The sequence below is a fragment of the Polychytrium aggregatum genome (assembly GCF_025602895.1).
Source record: "Polychytrium aggregatum strain JEL109 chromosome Unknown BJ171scaffold_37, whole genome shotgun sequence".
NCBI classification, from domain to species: domain Eukaryota; kingdom Fungi; phylum Chytridiomycota; class Chytridiomycetes; order Polychytriales; genus Polychytrium; species Polychytrium aggregatum.
The window spans coordinates 150,666-164,242 of NW_026516239.1; the positions used below are offsets into that span (position 1 = coordinate 150,666).

A 13,577-nucleotide genomic window follows, 5' to 3' on the forward strand; every position below is an offset into this window, starting at 1 on the left:
GGACATGGCAGCCGAGACGCTCCTCGGCGGCTCTCGGCGGCTCTCGGCGGCTCTCGGTGCGTCATCCTGACCTCGATCGGCACCAAGTCCAAGATCGCCTCGGTCGGAAGGATATCACCCGATCTTCATCACCACGATCGCCATCAAGATCAACATCGGCAGCGACATAGTCGTCAGCATCGACATCGGCATCGGCATCGACACTGCCATCGCATTGCCAGCCAGAGATCATGTCCGCATCCCGCCAAGACCCACTCGAAGAGCTGCAAGGCTCGCTGCAGTCGCTTGCCCTTGCCCAGTCACCAGCATCCTCTCCCACAGCGTCCCCGTCTTCCAAAAGGAAGGACACCAAGACCGCCAAGAAAGGCCCCAAGAAGGGTCCCAACCCGCTCAAGGCCAAGCTGCTGGCTCGCGACGCCCAGGTCCCTGCCGAGTTCCGGCCGCCGGCCGTTACCCTCCACCAAAATGTCCTCATCCTGATCTTTGCCGATCTCGATTCCCTCGAATCATCGCTGCTGCGGCCACATGTGGCATACGAGGGCTCCCAGCTCAAGGGAAAGCTCAAGGGCGTCAACTTTCCAACGGAACACCTGGCCCTCTGGCTATCATCTCTATCCCAGTCTCAGTCTCAGCCATCCCAGCCGCAATCTCAGCTGCCGGAGTCGCAACCTCAGCTGTCAGAGTCGCAACCTCTGTCGTCATTCCCGCCGCCATCACACGACGATCAGTCATCACAGCGAGCACCACAATCAACAGACCCTGCTGCTGATGCCGGCGATTCCCCTGATCTCGGGCAAAGCCCTGCTCCCTTCTCTGCTGCCGAGTCGTGGATCCTGCAAAAGGTTGCCGAGCTGCAGCAGGCCGATACTGCTGCCCCGGACCAAATACCGCACTATCTAATTGCATCCCTGCGTGGAGATACCTCGACCATCCTGCACGAGTGGGCCCATGCTCAGTACTTTTTGAACGCTCACTACCGCCAGGAAGCCGAGCGAATCTGGGCCGACCTCGACGGCGACCTGCAGACGGCCGTTCGGAAGGAGCTTGCTCTGCGCAACTACAGCGACAGGGTCACCGTCGATGAGTTCCAAGCATACATTGTCGAGACGCCCTCCGAGTTCGGCAAGAAGTTTGCCAGTCGTCTCTCACTTGCACATAGAGCTCTCAAGGGCTTGCTTCCGCCGGCGCCTGCTCAAATCAGTCAACCATAGACCCAGTAGATGAAGGTGAGGGATGGTGCCATCGGTGTCGGGTAGATTTGCACGAGAACACCCGCATTTCGATGCACCGCCCTCTTGCCACTTGCATATTTTTTTACAATCATACAACCATGCGTCGCCCGTTACAGTGCGGGTACGAGAGGATGGTCAACACGAGCAAGTCGGTGGAGCAAAATGCGGCCCCGTTCATTTCCAACTTCGTACATTCAATCCAGAAACGGGATAGTCACTTGCTGGCATCAGCGACACAAGTCTGCCGAATTTGTATTGCCCCCAGTGAGCAAGCCATGCGATTGCTTCTGGTCCTGGCTGGCAATCTCTTTGTGTGGTGCATTCACTCGACTCTCCGGACGACTCCATGGTGTATCAATATCAAGATACTCGGCCTTCTCCAGTCGCTTGGCTTTCCGGCACTGTGAGCACACCTGGAGATCGAGTCGCTTGAATCGCCGTGGCTGGGTGGTGTCCTTGATTCAAACACTGAATGGTCATGGCCAGTGCACGATGTTTTGAGGCAACAAATTATTTGTTCAGCGACGAAAGTCCGGGGTGTCCCGGTATTTATTGGATTGGCTGTAATTGGGTCGTTTACATGATTGCCACCCATCCCGAGGTTGAGGAAAAGCTCCGCTATGAAATCGAGACTGTGCTTGCCAAGGGCAATGGCACCATTGACGAGAAGTCTGTCGGCGAGCTCAAGTACACCCTTGCCGTTCTCAAGGAGACACTGCGCGTGTATTCTTCTGCTCCTCGTACGTCCCTACATTGCATCGCTCGTGCACCCACATGAACAAGACAGTTTTGGTTGCGACAGACACGTCGATCAAGATGCTGCCGGGTAATACGATTGTATTATGCAACTGATCAGCTTGGTGCTCTGCAACAGTTTTCACCAAACAATGCACTCGAGATACATTTGTTGGACCCTACCTCATCAAGAGTAAGTTCGTGTGGCTGCATCACCACTAGGTCCATATCGCATTCGCCCATGGCTCACTGGCTTGTACCAGAATGGAGTTTTCCTTGCGACTAACAAGGTTATCTCTCCCGATCCGTGCAGAGGATACCTCCATTCTCTTCCACGCCATCAGCACCCACCGTAATCAGGCTGTCTGGGGCGCCAATCCTGAGGTGTTCAACCCCGACAACTTCCTGCCCCAGAACGAGTCCAAGCGTCCTCAGTACTCGTACATTCCCTTTGGAACTGGGTAAGTACCTCGCAGTAGTTCCGCTCCCACCTTGGTACCTCAGTGTGTCTATTAGTCATGCCTGTGTGGATGTGCAGGGTGTGCAGGAATGCAAGACGTGAATTGCTGAGGCTGGGCTGCCTAATCGATAGAGCAACTGGTTGGTTGAGTGGATCTCTGACTGGGCGAGCAAGGTGTGTTGGCAACTGGCTCAATGGCGCACCTGCTGATTGATCCACATCGCCATGCTCGCTCTCTTGCCACTCCAGTCCTCGTGCCTGCATTGGCTCTCAATTCGCCCTGATCGAAGCCAGAATTGTGATTGCCCATCTCCTGCACAACTTCAAGTTCACGATTTCCGATGACGCCGAGCCTGTCCTTCAGGTCAAGCTGGCCCTTCGTCCTCATGGAATTCGCGTCCACCTCAGCGAGCCCGGACCCATCGACCTCACCAAGGCCCCTGCTCCTGCCCCCGCTCCTGCCAGTGCCCCGGCTCCTTCTCCCAAAGTTACTCTGGATCTGGATACTGCCAAACCCGCCAGCTCCAACCGCAGCTTTGTTATCCAATCCGAGGCCGATCGACTCGATGTTGGCGAGGTCCTCGTGCTGTTCGGCACCAACATGGGCACCAGCGAAGACGTAAGTTGTCCCCTTGCTCGCTCCGTGATCTGCGGCACAACGATATGCGTATGCCAAGTGTCTGACTGCCTCCTGTCCCAGGTCGCCCGCAACATTGCCGACTCGGCCGTCAAGCTGGGCTTCAAGCCCACTGTCGCTTCTCTCGATACCTATGCCAACGAGAAGCTCTTTGGCTTCAAGTTTGTCATCGTCGCGACCTCGACCTACAATGGTAAGCCGCCGTTCCCCGGCCCATCCTGTCGGTATCTCCCAGAGACAGCTAATCACAGCTCTGTGACCCTCTGGTGCTCCCAGGCAACCCACCCGACAATGCCAAAAAGTTTGCCAAGTGGATTTCTGCCCAGGGACAGAGTTCCCTCAAGGACACCATCTTTGCCATCTATGGCGTTGGAAACAAGCAGTGGAAGACCTACCAGGACTTTCCTCGTTTTGTCGAGACCTCCCTCGTCAACCTTGGCGCCACTCCTCTCCTGGAGCGCGGTGCCGGCGATGTGGTATGTGGTTGGCTTATGGGGTGCAACTCGGCTGTGCGGGTATCGACAGTCCTTTGTTGATGGCACACCGATAGATGCTGCATCGTGACAGTCATCCACGATGGGCATCTGACGAGCGACATACCCCTGATTGCTCTCGCACCCATTCTCTGTCTCTCGCGCAGGATGGCGACTTTGACACCGACACGCTCAAGTGGACCAGCCTCTTCTGGGCCAGCGTTGCCTACACCTTCAAGATCTCTGGATCAGATGTCAGCAACGTCGTTGATCCCTCGCCCGCCTCCAACAGCATCGAAGTCACCTGGGCTGGCAAAGCTACCGATGCGTTCCTGCAGAACTTCCAAAACTCTGACAACAATATCAGCAGCCACTTGGGCCGCTTTCGATACATTGTCAAGAGCAAGACCCTGCTTACCAAGCCCGGCGCTGTCAAGGATGCTTGGTCGATCGTGTTGGAGGTGAGTATGGATAACAAGCAATGCAGCAGATATGTTGACGACGGTGATCCATGGCCCAACGCACCCCCACGATGAACGATGGTGAGTCTGATTCTGACCACTGACAATGGCGCAATCGCTGCATACAGATTCCCGCCTCCGAAACCAACAAGTACACTGCCGGGGACCACTTTGAGGTGTATCCCCGCAACACCGAGGAGGATATCCGCAGAATCCTGCCCAGTCTGGACTTGGCCGGCCACGGCATCGACGAGATCGTCAAGCTGTCCAACACCAACTCGATTGCCAAGCGCGAGCTGCAGATCTTTGACACTGAGATCCCCCTTCGCTACGTTTTCAACGGCGTCGACATTCGAACTGCCCCGACTCGCAACTTCCTCAAGTTCCTGTCGGGCTGCACCGAGTGTCCCCCCGAGAAGAACGCCCTCCTGCTGCTCGCCGGCACGGACGAGGCCTCGCTCCGAGCCTACACCGAGCAGATTGCCAAGACCAAGGCCTCCATCGCCGACGTGATCGAGCGCTTCAAGAGCCTTCGCATCCCTCTTGGCCAGTTCCTCGAGGTGGGTCCCTCACGAACCATGTTGAACTGAGCTGAGCACAGACTGCGATCCAAAGCAGTGGCCAAGCAGTGGCCCAGAGCAGATACAGCAACGTCTGGGTGATAGCTGTCGACGGTGGCTGGTGCTGGCTGCCAATACTGACCACTGACCACTGTGCGAATATTCCAGAATGTTCCTCTCCAGAAGCCCAGACTGTACAGCATCGCATCGAGCAACCTCATCACCCCAACCACGGCCGAGCTCTGCATCGGCGTGCTGAACGAGGAGCACCACGACCTGAAGGGCCAGTCTGTGGTGTACAAGGGCCTGTCTTCCAACTTCCTCGCTGGACTCGAGGTCGGCGGCCCTCTCCTTGGCCACATTCGTCCTCACGGCTCGGCGTTCAAGCTGCCCGAGGATCCCAAGGCTCCCATTGTCCTGGTCTGCGCCGGCACTGGTACGACTTGTCTGGGAGACACGCAACGAGGACGGGGTGATCAGATGGAGCGATCGGATAGAGTAGTGGTGTCTTGGGTGGGTGAGGATGTGTCCGGTGTGCTTGTGGGTTGTCGGATTTGACATGCCCTGCCAAGCAGGATGGCTGTGGACCAAACTGAGAATCGCGCCTCCTGAGTGATTCGGTACCACCAACCAGATCAAATCACTGACTGCCGCTGTTCCTCCCAGGCTTTGCCCCCATGCGGTCCTTCCTCGAGGAGCGCAAGGGCCTCAAGCAGAAAGGCGTCGAGCTCGGCGAGGCCACCCTCATCTTTGGCTGCCGCCATCCCGACCAGGACGCCCTCTACTCGAGCGAGCTGCAGGCCCACCTCGAGTCGGGCGTGCTGACCCGCCTCGAGTACGCCTTCTCTCGCTTCGGCGGCCAGAAGGAGTACGTCCAGACGCTGATCGTCAACAAGACCGATCTGGCCGAGCAGCTCTGGACCGGCATCAGCTCGCGCGGAGCCCATATCCTCCTCTGCGGCAGCACTGCTCTGGGCACGGCCGTCCGCGAGAGCTTCGTCAAGATTGTCGAGCGCTTCGATGGCCGCGGCAAGGAACGAGCCGAGCAGTACATTGCTGCCCTGGCCGAGGCTGGCCGCTACGTCGTCGATGTCTGGGGCTAATCGCACCGCATCCAGCAAGCCAGTTTGCCCGACACGAGCATCTCGGTTGCCTTGCATGGGAAACCGCCCGCGGCCAGCAGATTCCGATAGAAGGAAATACATTTGGCCGAGCAATCCGCTGCCTTGCAACAGAATCGTGCCTGGCTGAGCTCGCTGCGGAATAGAAGAGGGGGGGGGATGGGTTGGGGCCGCAAACGATGGCCATCGCCACAGCCACTCGAATGGGGGATCTCGGATCTTGCTGATGCACTGCCCTCAGCGAGCCTGAAGTGGCATCTGCCGCTCGACCCATCCACCGATAACACACATTCATGGTCATGATCCCCGCTGCACGAATGGTCAGAGTGAGCACGAAGGATCGTCAGAATGAGAGGGAATTGAGGGGGGGGAGCAATGCAAGGACCAGGAGCAGATTATGAATGGCAATTGCGGGTGCGGTCGCCCGCCTTTGTATTCGACAAGTTGTATATACAAGACAGATCTTGCTCTATAGAGACAAGGAAAGAGAAGAAGGGGGCAAACAGAATGGGAGTGGAATGCAGTGCAGAGATATATTACTGGAGGAATGGGAGAGTGGCTGGTTGCTGGGCAACAGAAGCAAGGCGTTGGTCGGGTTGACCAGGCCGCCAGGCAGAGGCTCGGTCTGTGTTGAGAAACACAGCATCCGACGGGGGATAATTAGGTATGCAGGCGATAAACAGAAACAAGAGAACAGACAGGATCGGAATCGAATCCCCCCGGCTGTACGGACAGGACAAGGGTGGGGGAGATCAGCACAGGCGGCAGCGGCGGCGTCTAAAAGTCGCAGTCCAGAGAGAACTCCTTGGGAGCCGAGCTCATGACCCCCGACTTTTGGTACTCGCCCACGCGCTTCTCAAAGAAGTTGGTCTTGCCCTGCAGCGAGATCAGGTCCATAAAGTCGAAGGGGTTGGCAGAGTTGTAGTGCTTGTCGAGGCCGAGGGCAACCAGCAGACGGTCGGCAACAAACTCAATGTACTGCTTCATGAGCTTGGAGTTCATGCCGATGAGCGCACAGGGCAGGGCCTCGGTCAGGAAGGTTTGCTCGATCGCGACAGCCTCGGTGATGATCGCCAGGATCGTGCTCGGCGAGGGCTTGTTGTTGAGCAGGCTGAAGAGCAGGCAGGCAAAGTCGGTGTGCAGGCCCTCGTCGCGCGAGATCAGCTCGTTCGAGAAGGTCAGGCCGGGCATCAGGCCGCGCTTCTTGAGCCAGAAGATCGACGCAAACGAGCCAGAGAAGAAGATGCCCTCGACGGCGGCAAAGGCAACGAGACGCTCGCCAAAGCTGGCGTTGGCGTCGTTGATCCAGCGCAGGGCCCATTCGGCCTTCTGTCGGATGCAGGGGACTGGAGGGAGGCAGGCGGGTCAGCACCGGGGGTCCTTGTCTGTTCTGCGGAGCGCAGGCACATCGGCAGACGGACCGCATTCGAAGCAGCCAGCGGTCATGCGGTGGCATCCGCCAAGCAAACAACATTGCAACGTACCATATTCGATCGCGTCAAAGAGGAACGATCGCTCCTGGGGGTCGCGGATGTAGGTGTCGATCAAGAGGGAGTACATCTCCGAGTGGATGTTCTCGATCATGATCTGGAACCCATAGAAGCACCTGGCTTCGGGGATCTGCACATCTTGCGAGAAGCGCTCGACGAGGTTCTCGTTGACGATGCCGTCCGAGGCGGCAAAGAAGGCCAGGACCCGCGAGATGAAGAAACGCTCGTCGGCCGTCAGGCGGTCCCAGTGGGCAAGGTCCTTGGACAGATCGACTTCCTCGACCGTCCAGAACGAGGCCTCGGCCTTTTTGTACATTTGCCAGACCTGCGGCGCAGAGGGCCAGCGGAAGGGAGCAGCATCAGCACCAGGGTCGGCGTTGGCGCTGTTGATCGGTCGCGAACGCCGAACTGCGCAGTCGTGTTGGGCAGACAGCGCTTTTGCCGGTGCAGCAGCGATGAGGCAGCGATGAGGCAGCGGTGGGCCAGGAGCCGAGCGGGCCAGTGCGGTGCCAGGACATACCTCGTTGTACTGGATGGGGAAGAGAACAAATCGCTTGGGGTTGGGCCGCAGGATGGGCTCGTCCTGGGTGTTCTTGGAGGCAGCGGGGACTTTCTTGACCATATCCATTGTGTGTGTGTGTGGAAGCGAGATCAACAGGTCGAGGCAGAAAGAAGGTGTGCAGGAGGTTGCGTGAGCCGGAGAGACAGGGAGTAGCGTTGGAGCAAGGGGGGCTGGCGAAGGCTGCTGGATGCGATGGGGTGTGGGAATGCAGGCGGGCCTGGGTCAGGTTGCTCTGGGTGTTCAATGGCAGCGTCGATGCTGCTGCTGAGGGCGGGGAAACGCTCCGACTATTTATACTTGGGCGGCTTCGCGTGTGTCACCTCTGTCCCACCCCCGCAGCGAAGTCGCCTGAAGGCCCCTCCACGCCAGCGCAGCCGGTCGCAGGCCGTGGGAACCGCTGCTGCCGGCCTCGTCCAGCGGGTCCGGCTTGCTGAAAGCGCTGCAGATGCCCGGACAGCCAGGCACTCCGCTGGCTGGGAGCTCCCGGGCAGATCCGGTGCTGCATCGACTGCAGACCGGGCTCGCTGGCCACCGAGAACAGCCGACCCTGGCTCGAACGCCATTGGCTGGCGCGCGTCACACAGCCGTGAATGCGACGCGCTGATTGGCCAGGGAGCTTCTCGCTTGCTCTCGCGGCTGCTCTCGGCACACGCGAGAAGGGCCTGCTGTCATTCTCCGCTGCGATGTCCTCCCCAAGCCGACCGCAAAATCGTGGGAAGAGGTGGAGATTTGGGCGGGCGGCATCCCGCCAGGCGTCCAGTCGACTTTGCAGAGGCGGGGGGGGGCAAAAGCGCCCGAGAATAGGCAGTCATCGAAGTCATTGTCACGCGTCGTGAGGTGATTGTTTCGTTCTCAATCAGCATCCCGAGAACGTCGCCGCCTGTGCAGAATGCAGCGGAAAAACCGAAGCGGATGTGGCGTGATAGTCGATGGTACGATGCAGGAGTCAGACGTACGTCGATGGAGGAGGAGGAGGGGATCAAGTCCGAGGTTGGAGTATCGCAGTCAAGTTGTATCGTGGGTGATGCGCATATTACTCACTGGACAGTCAGATACGGCGAGCTCCCGCGAGGTTGCAGATTGGTCAAGTCGCCGGGATCGATCTGACAAGTTTTGCCAACGATGGTCGGCGTCTTGCCAGTGCGGCCTTGATATATCCGGGCATCGGCATTTGTACCCGCCGTCGTCGAACTTGAACTGCACTCAAGTGATACACGCAGGCCGGCTATGGGCGGTGGTATGTCAATTCAAGGCTGATAACGAGAGTGCGGAAACTTCGACCGGCGATGGGATCGTCTCGAGAGGCGCGGTAGTGTGCGTAAAACGACTCGGGACATTTGTTAATTCGATGGCCACTCTCCTCCGCGAGCATCCACGCCCATCACAGATACCCACTAGGCGAGAGCACTCGAACAGCGAGAGTGGGCTGTGGGGCGCCGCGGCCCGATCAGAAAGCAATCGGCCTCGTGCGATGAGTCACGGCATGCTGGAGGATATCCCCGTCGCTTGCATCCGAACGTGGGTGGATGGGAACGGCCATGGGACCGACCCCTGCTGAGCCGCATCGGAACACGCGATTCCATTGGCCCATGCAGTCACACAGAGGCCTTCGTCGTGCCACCCAGGCGCACCAATCGATGGCCGGCCAGCCTGCCCACACGGTTGACATGTCGGCTTCTCCTGGGCACTGGGCCACAGCCCCGTCCCTTGTCGCTGGCCAAGAGCAACGCTGCTGCTGATTCCCACGGTGTACAAGTCGACCAATCTCCCGATGGTGGGCCGCTGATGCATCTGACATATGTAGGGGCGATATATATTGGAGCATCACCCTTGCAGAGACTACAGATTCGACAGCGCAAATGCACTTCTTGCCCCTACTCGAGCGTCATGGGCAGGAACCAGAAGGCGATGGAAATAACGATATAGGCGCCGAGAAGCATAGCACCCTCTGCACGCCGTTCACAAGCGATTCAATCCAGTTGGGTTGTCGGACCCAAGCGCATTTTCAAGTCCGAGACAATGGTGGCCACAGGTGCATCGTTTTCAGTCGAGTGTCAGCAGAGGTGACGTATACGGATCTACACAGATGCACAGCAATATCTACGCCAGTGGCAGTAACAGCATCCGCCCACCTCGCTGTGACCCATGGCATATCTGCCGTACTTACCAAGCCAATTCGATTTGCCGTCCGAGATGAGACTGTTCACGACATAGATAGAAACAAAGATCACGGCCGTCTCGAGGATGTTGAAGCTCAGGCTCATGGGTTGATCGATGAGCCACCCGGCGAGCACACAGATGGGGGTCACAAACAGAGCGATTTGCATCGATGATCCGATGGCCACACCTGCGACATTCAAAATCAGATCCCGAAGCAGCGTAATCGAGGGAGGAAGAGGTCAGAGCCGAGACATGGAGCCGTCACAGGCGACGAGGTGCTGATGAGCGAGGCAGTCGCATTGAGCAGGCACGACTGCACTCAGATACGAATTCACAGCAGCACTTGGCAATCATCGGGGCCGCCAGCAAGACGACACGAGCACATCGTTATGGATGGCACGGCCAGCACACCCCTCCCACACACGGCCTTCGCAAGCACTCACCCAGGGACAGATCCATCTTGTTCTTAACCGCGGCGGTGACAGCGGTAACGTGCTCAGCGGCATTGCCAACAATCGGCAACAGAATGAGACCCACAAAGGTCTGGTTGAGCTTCCAGTCCTTGGAAATGAATTCGATCGATTCAACGAGATACTCGGCGCATCCGGCAATCAGGAGTGTCACAACGACCAGGAGCGCGACGGCAGCAGGGAATTTGATGCTGGCAGGCTCGTCTTCATCGTCGCCCTCGTAGAGATCAGCATGGGTCTTGAGCTGGAAGTAGAGATACAGAATGTAGATGACCAGGAGAACAATCTGTGCACAAAAGAGCAGCCGAGGGGTTGTCGGGCCAGCCGCAGCAGCGATGGTGGATGAGTGAGTGCCCTGAAGCCATGCTGGAGTTCCTCCAGTGAACGAGGCAGGAGTCATTTCGATGCCAAGACGGTGGTGGCGGGCGCATGTTCGCCGAACAGATATAGCACACCGGCCCCGCCGGGTTCATCCACAAACATATCAAGTACATTGAGTGCATTCCCACCACACACTTCAGCGCCCAGACTTACGGCTGTGCCTCGCGACAGATCCAAGACCAGCTGTGCCGACTCGGGTACGGACACCACCTGCTGCAGAAAGGCAGCCGGGATGATCATCGAGAACACGACGATCGACAGCAGCGACGCCGCCGTCTGGGCAGCCACCACATTGAACTGCTGGATGTGGTAGAACCAGCCGCCGCAGTAGAAGCAGAAGCCCAGCACCAGCAGCATGTTGGAGAGAATCGAACCCAGCAGCGAGGCCTGCACCACGCGGATGAGCCCGGCCTTGAGGGCCAGCACCGAGAGGATCTGGATATTGCATCGTTCGCGGAGCAATGGAGGGTGGTGAGTATGGACCGACGTCCCTTGCGCCGACGAGGACCGCAGTAGAACCCAAACGTACCAATTCAACCAGATTGCCAAAGGTGCAGTTCAGCAGAGCACCACTGGAGCAATACAGCCGGATAAACACAAGTCAGCATGCGGGTAGCGACTGCAGCTTGCTTCAAGCAGGCAACGCGGCATCGACACGGACATCGACAGCCAGCCGGCCGGCGAGAAAGCAGCAGGGATCAATGACCGACGACGGCTTTGCGCAACGATGCTGCATACATGGTCTGGCCGACTTTCAGGGAAATCTAGCGATCAATAGGGAGTGGCGACGGTCAGGTCCAAGAAGCGGCAGAACATGGACGGTCTCTCCTCGGCTTGCAATCTTGTTGGATATTCATATCAATTCGCTCTAGCACCTGCCACCCATGGCCATCCTAGCCAGCATCGATGCCGATCTAATCTCCACACCCATCTTCACACCACCCAGAATCGCAGCGCGCTCTCGATCGCCTCCAGCATTCATGGATCCCGGTACGGGAAGCGGACCCATGCTACAGCATACCTCCTCGGTCGCATAGCCCAAGAGCTTGGCAAGGGGCATCAGAGCCAGAAAGTTGAACATAAACACCAGAGATCCCGACCATTCAAAGAACCCGGCCGCTAGACCCAGCGGAACAAAGAGCAGGAGGGCATTGATGGGCGACGACCTTGAGATGATGTACAGCGACTGAGCCCAGGACGGCTCGCTGGCCTGCGTTGCATCGGGAAAAGTCCCTGGGATGATCAACGGAGTGGTCTCGTTGGTGCGCAGGGCGTTGTAGTGAACCCGCTGCCGGGTCGGAGAGAGGAGCGACTGGCCTGGCATGGATGGCTGAGAGTTCGGCGACGATTCACAGATCTACGCTGCAAGGGAGGAAGGGAGAGCGAGGATGAGGGAAGCCGACCAGCCAGCCAGCCAGCCGGGCTTGAGAGGCGGCATCGACGCTCCCGGGTCTCGCCGTCTCCGGCGGTCTTGTCGGCGCGGGATCGCGGAGCAAGAATAGAGTTTTTGATTTAGGCGGGACATTGCCGCCAAATGGCAGAGTAGTTTCGGATGGCGGGCTGGAGGCAGATCTCGATGCGACAGGCAGAATGCGATTGATGGCATCAGCAAGGCATCAACCTGCTGTGGCGTGTATTGAACAAGAGGATCGAAGCGGATGCAATGCAGGTGTGGAAGAGTTTTGAGCGGTGGTGCGCCGCCCCAGGGGTCGCGGGGAATCCAAAATGGCGGCCGCAAACGGCCTAGACACGGGAGAGGCTATGATACTGAAGAGCAAAAAGGAAGTGATTAAGGAGGCGGCCAAAGAAGAAGACAAACCGAGTAACCGAGGCGGTGGAGGATATACATGGAGGATGGCCATGCAGCGGGGTGCAGCAGGCGAGGGGGGCCCAGACCCAGGCCCAGGCGAGCGATGCTGCGAGAGAGCAGCCAGCATGGGGGAATGGCGGGCGAGCGAGCGAGCCGTCATGGTCATGTCGGATGGCAGCAACTTGCATCAGGGCGGATGCATGGCCGTTTGCTTTGAGCACGCGACGACACATCCCGACCGAGCCACACCAGCACGCCGTGGCAGCGACGCTCATGACGACATTGGCGAGATACCAAGCACGCCAGCGAGCCAGGGGCATCATGTGCTGCATGACGAGAGGGGTGCAGGCCGAGGGGCTACTGCGACGCATGTGCCATGTGGGTCGACAAGAAGTCCCACCACATGTCATAGGTGTGCTGGCCAACGGCAAACTCGTAGTCGAGGGCCATACACAGCTCTCGCTCGAGGCGATTGAGCGTCTTGAGCGGCAAGCCGGTGATCCTGGACCACACCCGCAGGGTGTATTGGCTTGCACAGTCCTCGTTGAGCTTGAAGGCCATGATGAGGGCCACGAGGAAGAGATGCGGTTCGCAGCCAAGCGAAACCCGGAATCCGTGGTGCGTATCGGCGATCCGCTGAACGTATATCAGGGCAATCACAATCGTCGACATGGAGAGGGCAGAGTGAGTGGCTTCCAGCAGGCCGGAAATGAGTTCGCCCGAGAACCGGTGCTTGAACCGCTGCTGGGCCCGCGAGAGGCGAGCGAGGGTGGCAGCCTGAGACTGGGCATCTTGGTGGGCATCTTGGTGGGCATCTTGGTGAGCATCTTGGTGAGCATCGGCGGTGGCCAGGGCAAGCGCTTCGTCGTCCAGGTCGCTTGACTGGTGCAAGATTTGGTGCAGCACCGAGTTAATGATTTGGCCAAGCACATACTTGGAGGCGGCGGCGTGGTTTTCGATGACATCCATGTGTGCAGGGGCAGACAGGATGCTGGTCTCGGGCAGCATTGTTGGGAAGGCGTTGT

The 13,577-nt window shown here is 58.4% G+C and overlaps 5 protein-coding genes across 5 annotated transcripts; 2 read left to right on the forward strand and 3 right to left on the reverse strand.

Annotated features, from left to right (window-relative positions):
- The first annotated feature begins 22 nt into the window (after nt 1-22).
- BJ171DRAFT_517111 (uncharacterized protein) lies at nt 23-1,614 on the forward strand. Its single transcript, XM_053112090.1, has one exon. The coding sequence runs from the start codon at nt 231-233 to the stop codon at nt 1,209-1,211; it is 981 nt and encodes a 326-aa protein (XP_052963785.1). The 5' UTR covers nt 23-230; the 3' UTR covers nt 1,212-1,614.
- On the forward strand, nt 1,224-5,782 carry BJ171DRAFT_198842 (uncharacterized protein). Its single transcript, XM_053106247.1, has 10 exons — nt 1,224-1,972; nt 2,107-2,160; nt 2,281-2,428; nt 2,677-3,046; nt 3,128-3,257; nt 3,341-3,540; nt 3,705-3,998; nt 4,127-4,558; nt 4,727-4,994; nt 5,225-5,782. The coding sequence occupies exons 1-10, from the start codon at nt 1,705-1,707 to the stop codon at nt 5,659-5,661; spliced, it is 2,601 nt and encodes an 866-aa protein (XP_052963786.1). The 5' UTR covers nt 1,224-1,704; the 3' UTR covers nt 5,662-5,782.
- Nucleotides 5,783-6,077: 295 nt separating this feature from the next.
- On the reverse strand, nt 6,078-7,988 carry BJ171DRAFT_601505 (ribonucleotide reductase small subunit). The gene is made up of 3 exons (XM_053115093.1): nt 7,690-7,988; nt 7,164-7,494; nt 6,078-7,025 (listed from the first exon to the last, which is right to left on the reverse strand). The coding sequence occupies exons 1-3, from the start codon at nt 7,795-7,797 to the stop codon at nt 6,457-6,459; spliced, it is 1,008 nt and encodes a 335-aa protein (XP_052963787.1). The 5' UTR covers nt 7,798-7,988; the 3' UTR covers nt 6,078-6,456.
- Nucleotides 7,989-9,523: 1,535 nt separating this feature from the next.
- BJ171DRAFT_517113 (Sodium/calcium exchanger protein-domain-containing protein) lies at nt 9,524-12,194 on the reverse strand. The gene is made up of 7 exons (XM_053112091.1): nt 11,764-12,194; nt 11,481-11,506; nt 11,272-11,314; nt 10,896-11,177; nt 10,335-10,647; nt 9,899-10,078; nt 9,524-9,679 (listed from the first exon to the last, which is right to left on the reverse strand). Exons 1-7 carry the CDS (start codon nt 12,064-12,066, stop codon nt 9,606-9,608), a joined length of 1,221 nt encoding a protein of 406 aa, XP_052963788.1. The 5' UTR covers nt 12,067-12,194; the 3' UTR covers nt 9,524-9,605.
- Nucleotides 12,195-12,909: 715 nt separating this feature from the next.
- BJ171DRAFT_584854 (uncharacterized protein) lies at nt 12,910-13,560 on the reverse strand (the record flags this gene model as incomplete). The annotated part of the gene is made up of 1 exon (XM_053114330.1): nt 12,910-13,560. One exon carries the CDS (start codon nt 13,558-13,560, stop codon nt 12,910-12,912), a length of 651 nt encoding a protein of 216 aa, XP_052963789.1.
- Between the last annotated feature and the right edge of the window lie 17 nt (nt 13,561-13,577).

Coding starts and splice junctions, on each gene's coding strand:
- BJ171DRAFT_517111 (XM_053112090.1), top strand. CDS start 231: ATGTCCGCATCCCGCCAAGACCCACTCGAAGAGCTGCAAGGCTCGCTG.
- BJ171DRAFT_198842 (XM_053106247.1), top strand. CDS start 1,705: ATGGTCATGGCCAGTGCACGATGTTTTGAGGCAACAAATTATTTGTTC. Junction 2,161..2,280: donor TGGACCCTACCTCATCAAGA/GTAAGTTCGTGT, acceptor CGATCCGTGCAG/AGGATACCTCCATTCTCTTC. Junction 3,258..3,340: donor CGCGACCTCGACCTACAATG/GTAAGCCGCCGT, acceptor TGGTGCTCCCAG/GCAACCCACCCGACAATGCC.
- BJ171DRAFT_601505 (XM_053115093.1), bottom strand. CDS start 7,797: ATGGATATGGTCAAGAAAGTCCCCGCTGCCTCCAAGAACACCCAGGAC. Junction 7,495..7,689: donor TCCCCATCCAGTACAACGAG/GTATGTCCTGGC, acceptor TCTGCGCCGCAG/GTCTGGCAAATGTACAAAAA. Junction 7,026..7,163: donor CTTTGACGCGATCGAATATG/GTACGTTGCAAT, acceptor GCCTCCCTCCAG/TCCCCTGCATCCGACAGAAG.
- BJ171DRAFT_517113 (XM_053112091.1), bottom strand. CDS start 12,066: ATGCCAGGCCAGTCGCTCCTCTCTCCGACCCGGCAGCGGGTTCACTAC. Junction 11,507..11,763: donor TGGGCTATGCGACCGAGGAG/GTATGCTGTAGC, acceptor ATTGATCGCTAG/ATTTCCCTGAAAGTCGGCCA. Junction 10,079..10,334: donor CAAGATGGATCTGTCCCTGG/GTGAGTGCTTGC, acceptor TGAATGTCGCAG/GTGTGGCCATCGGATCATCG.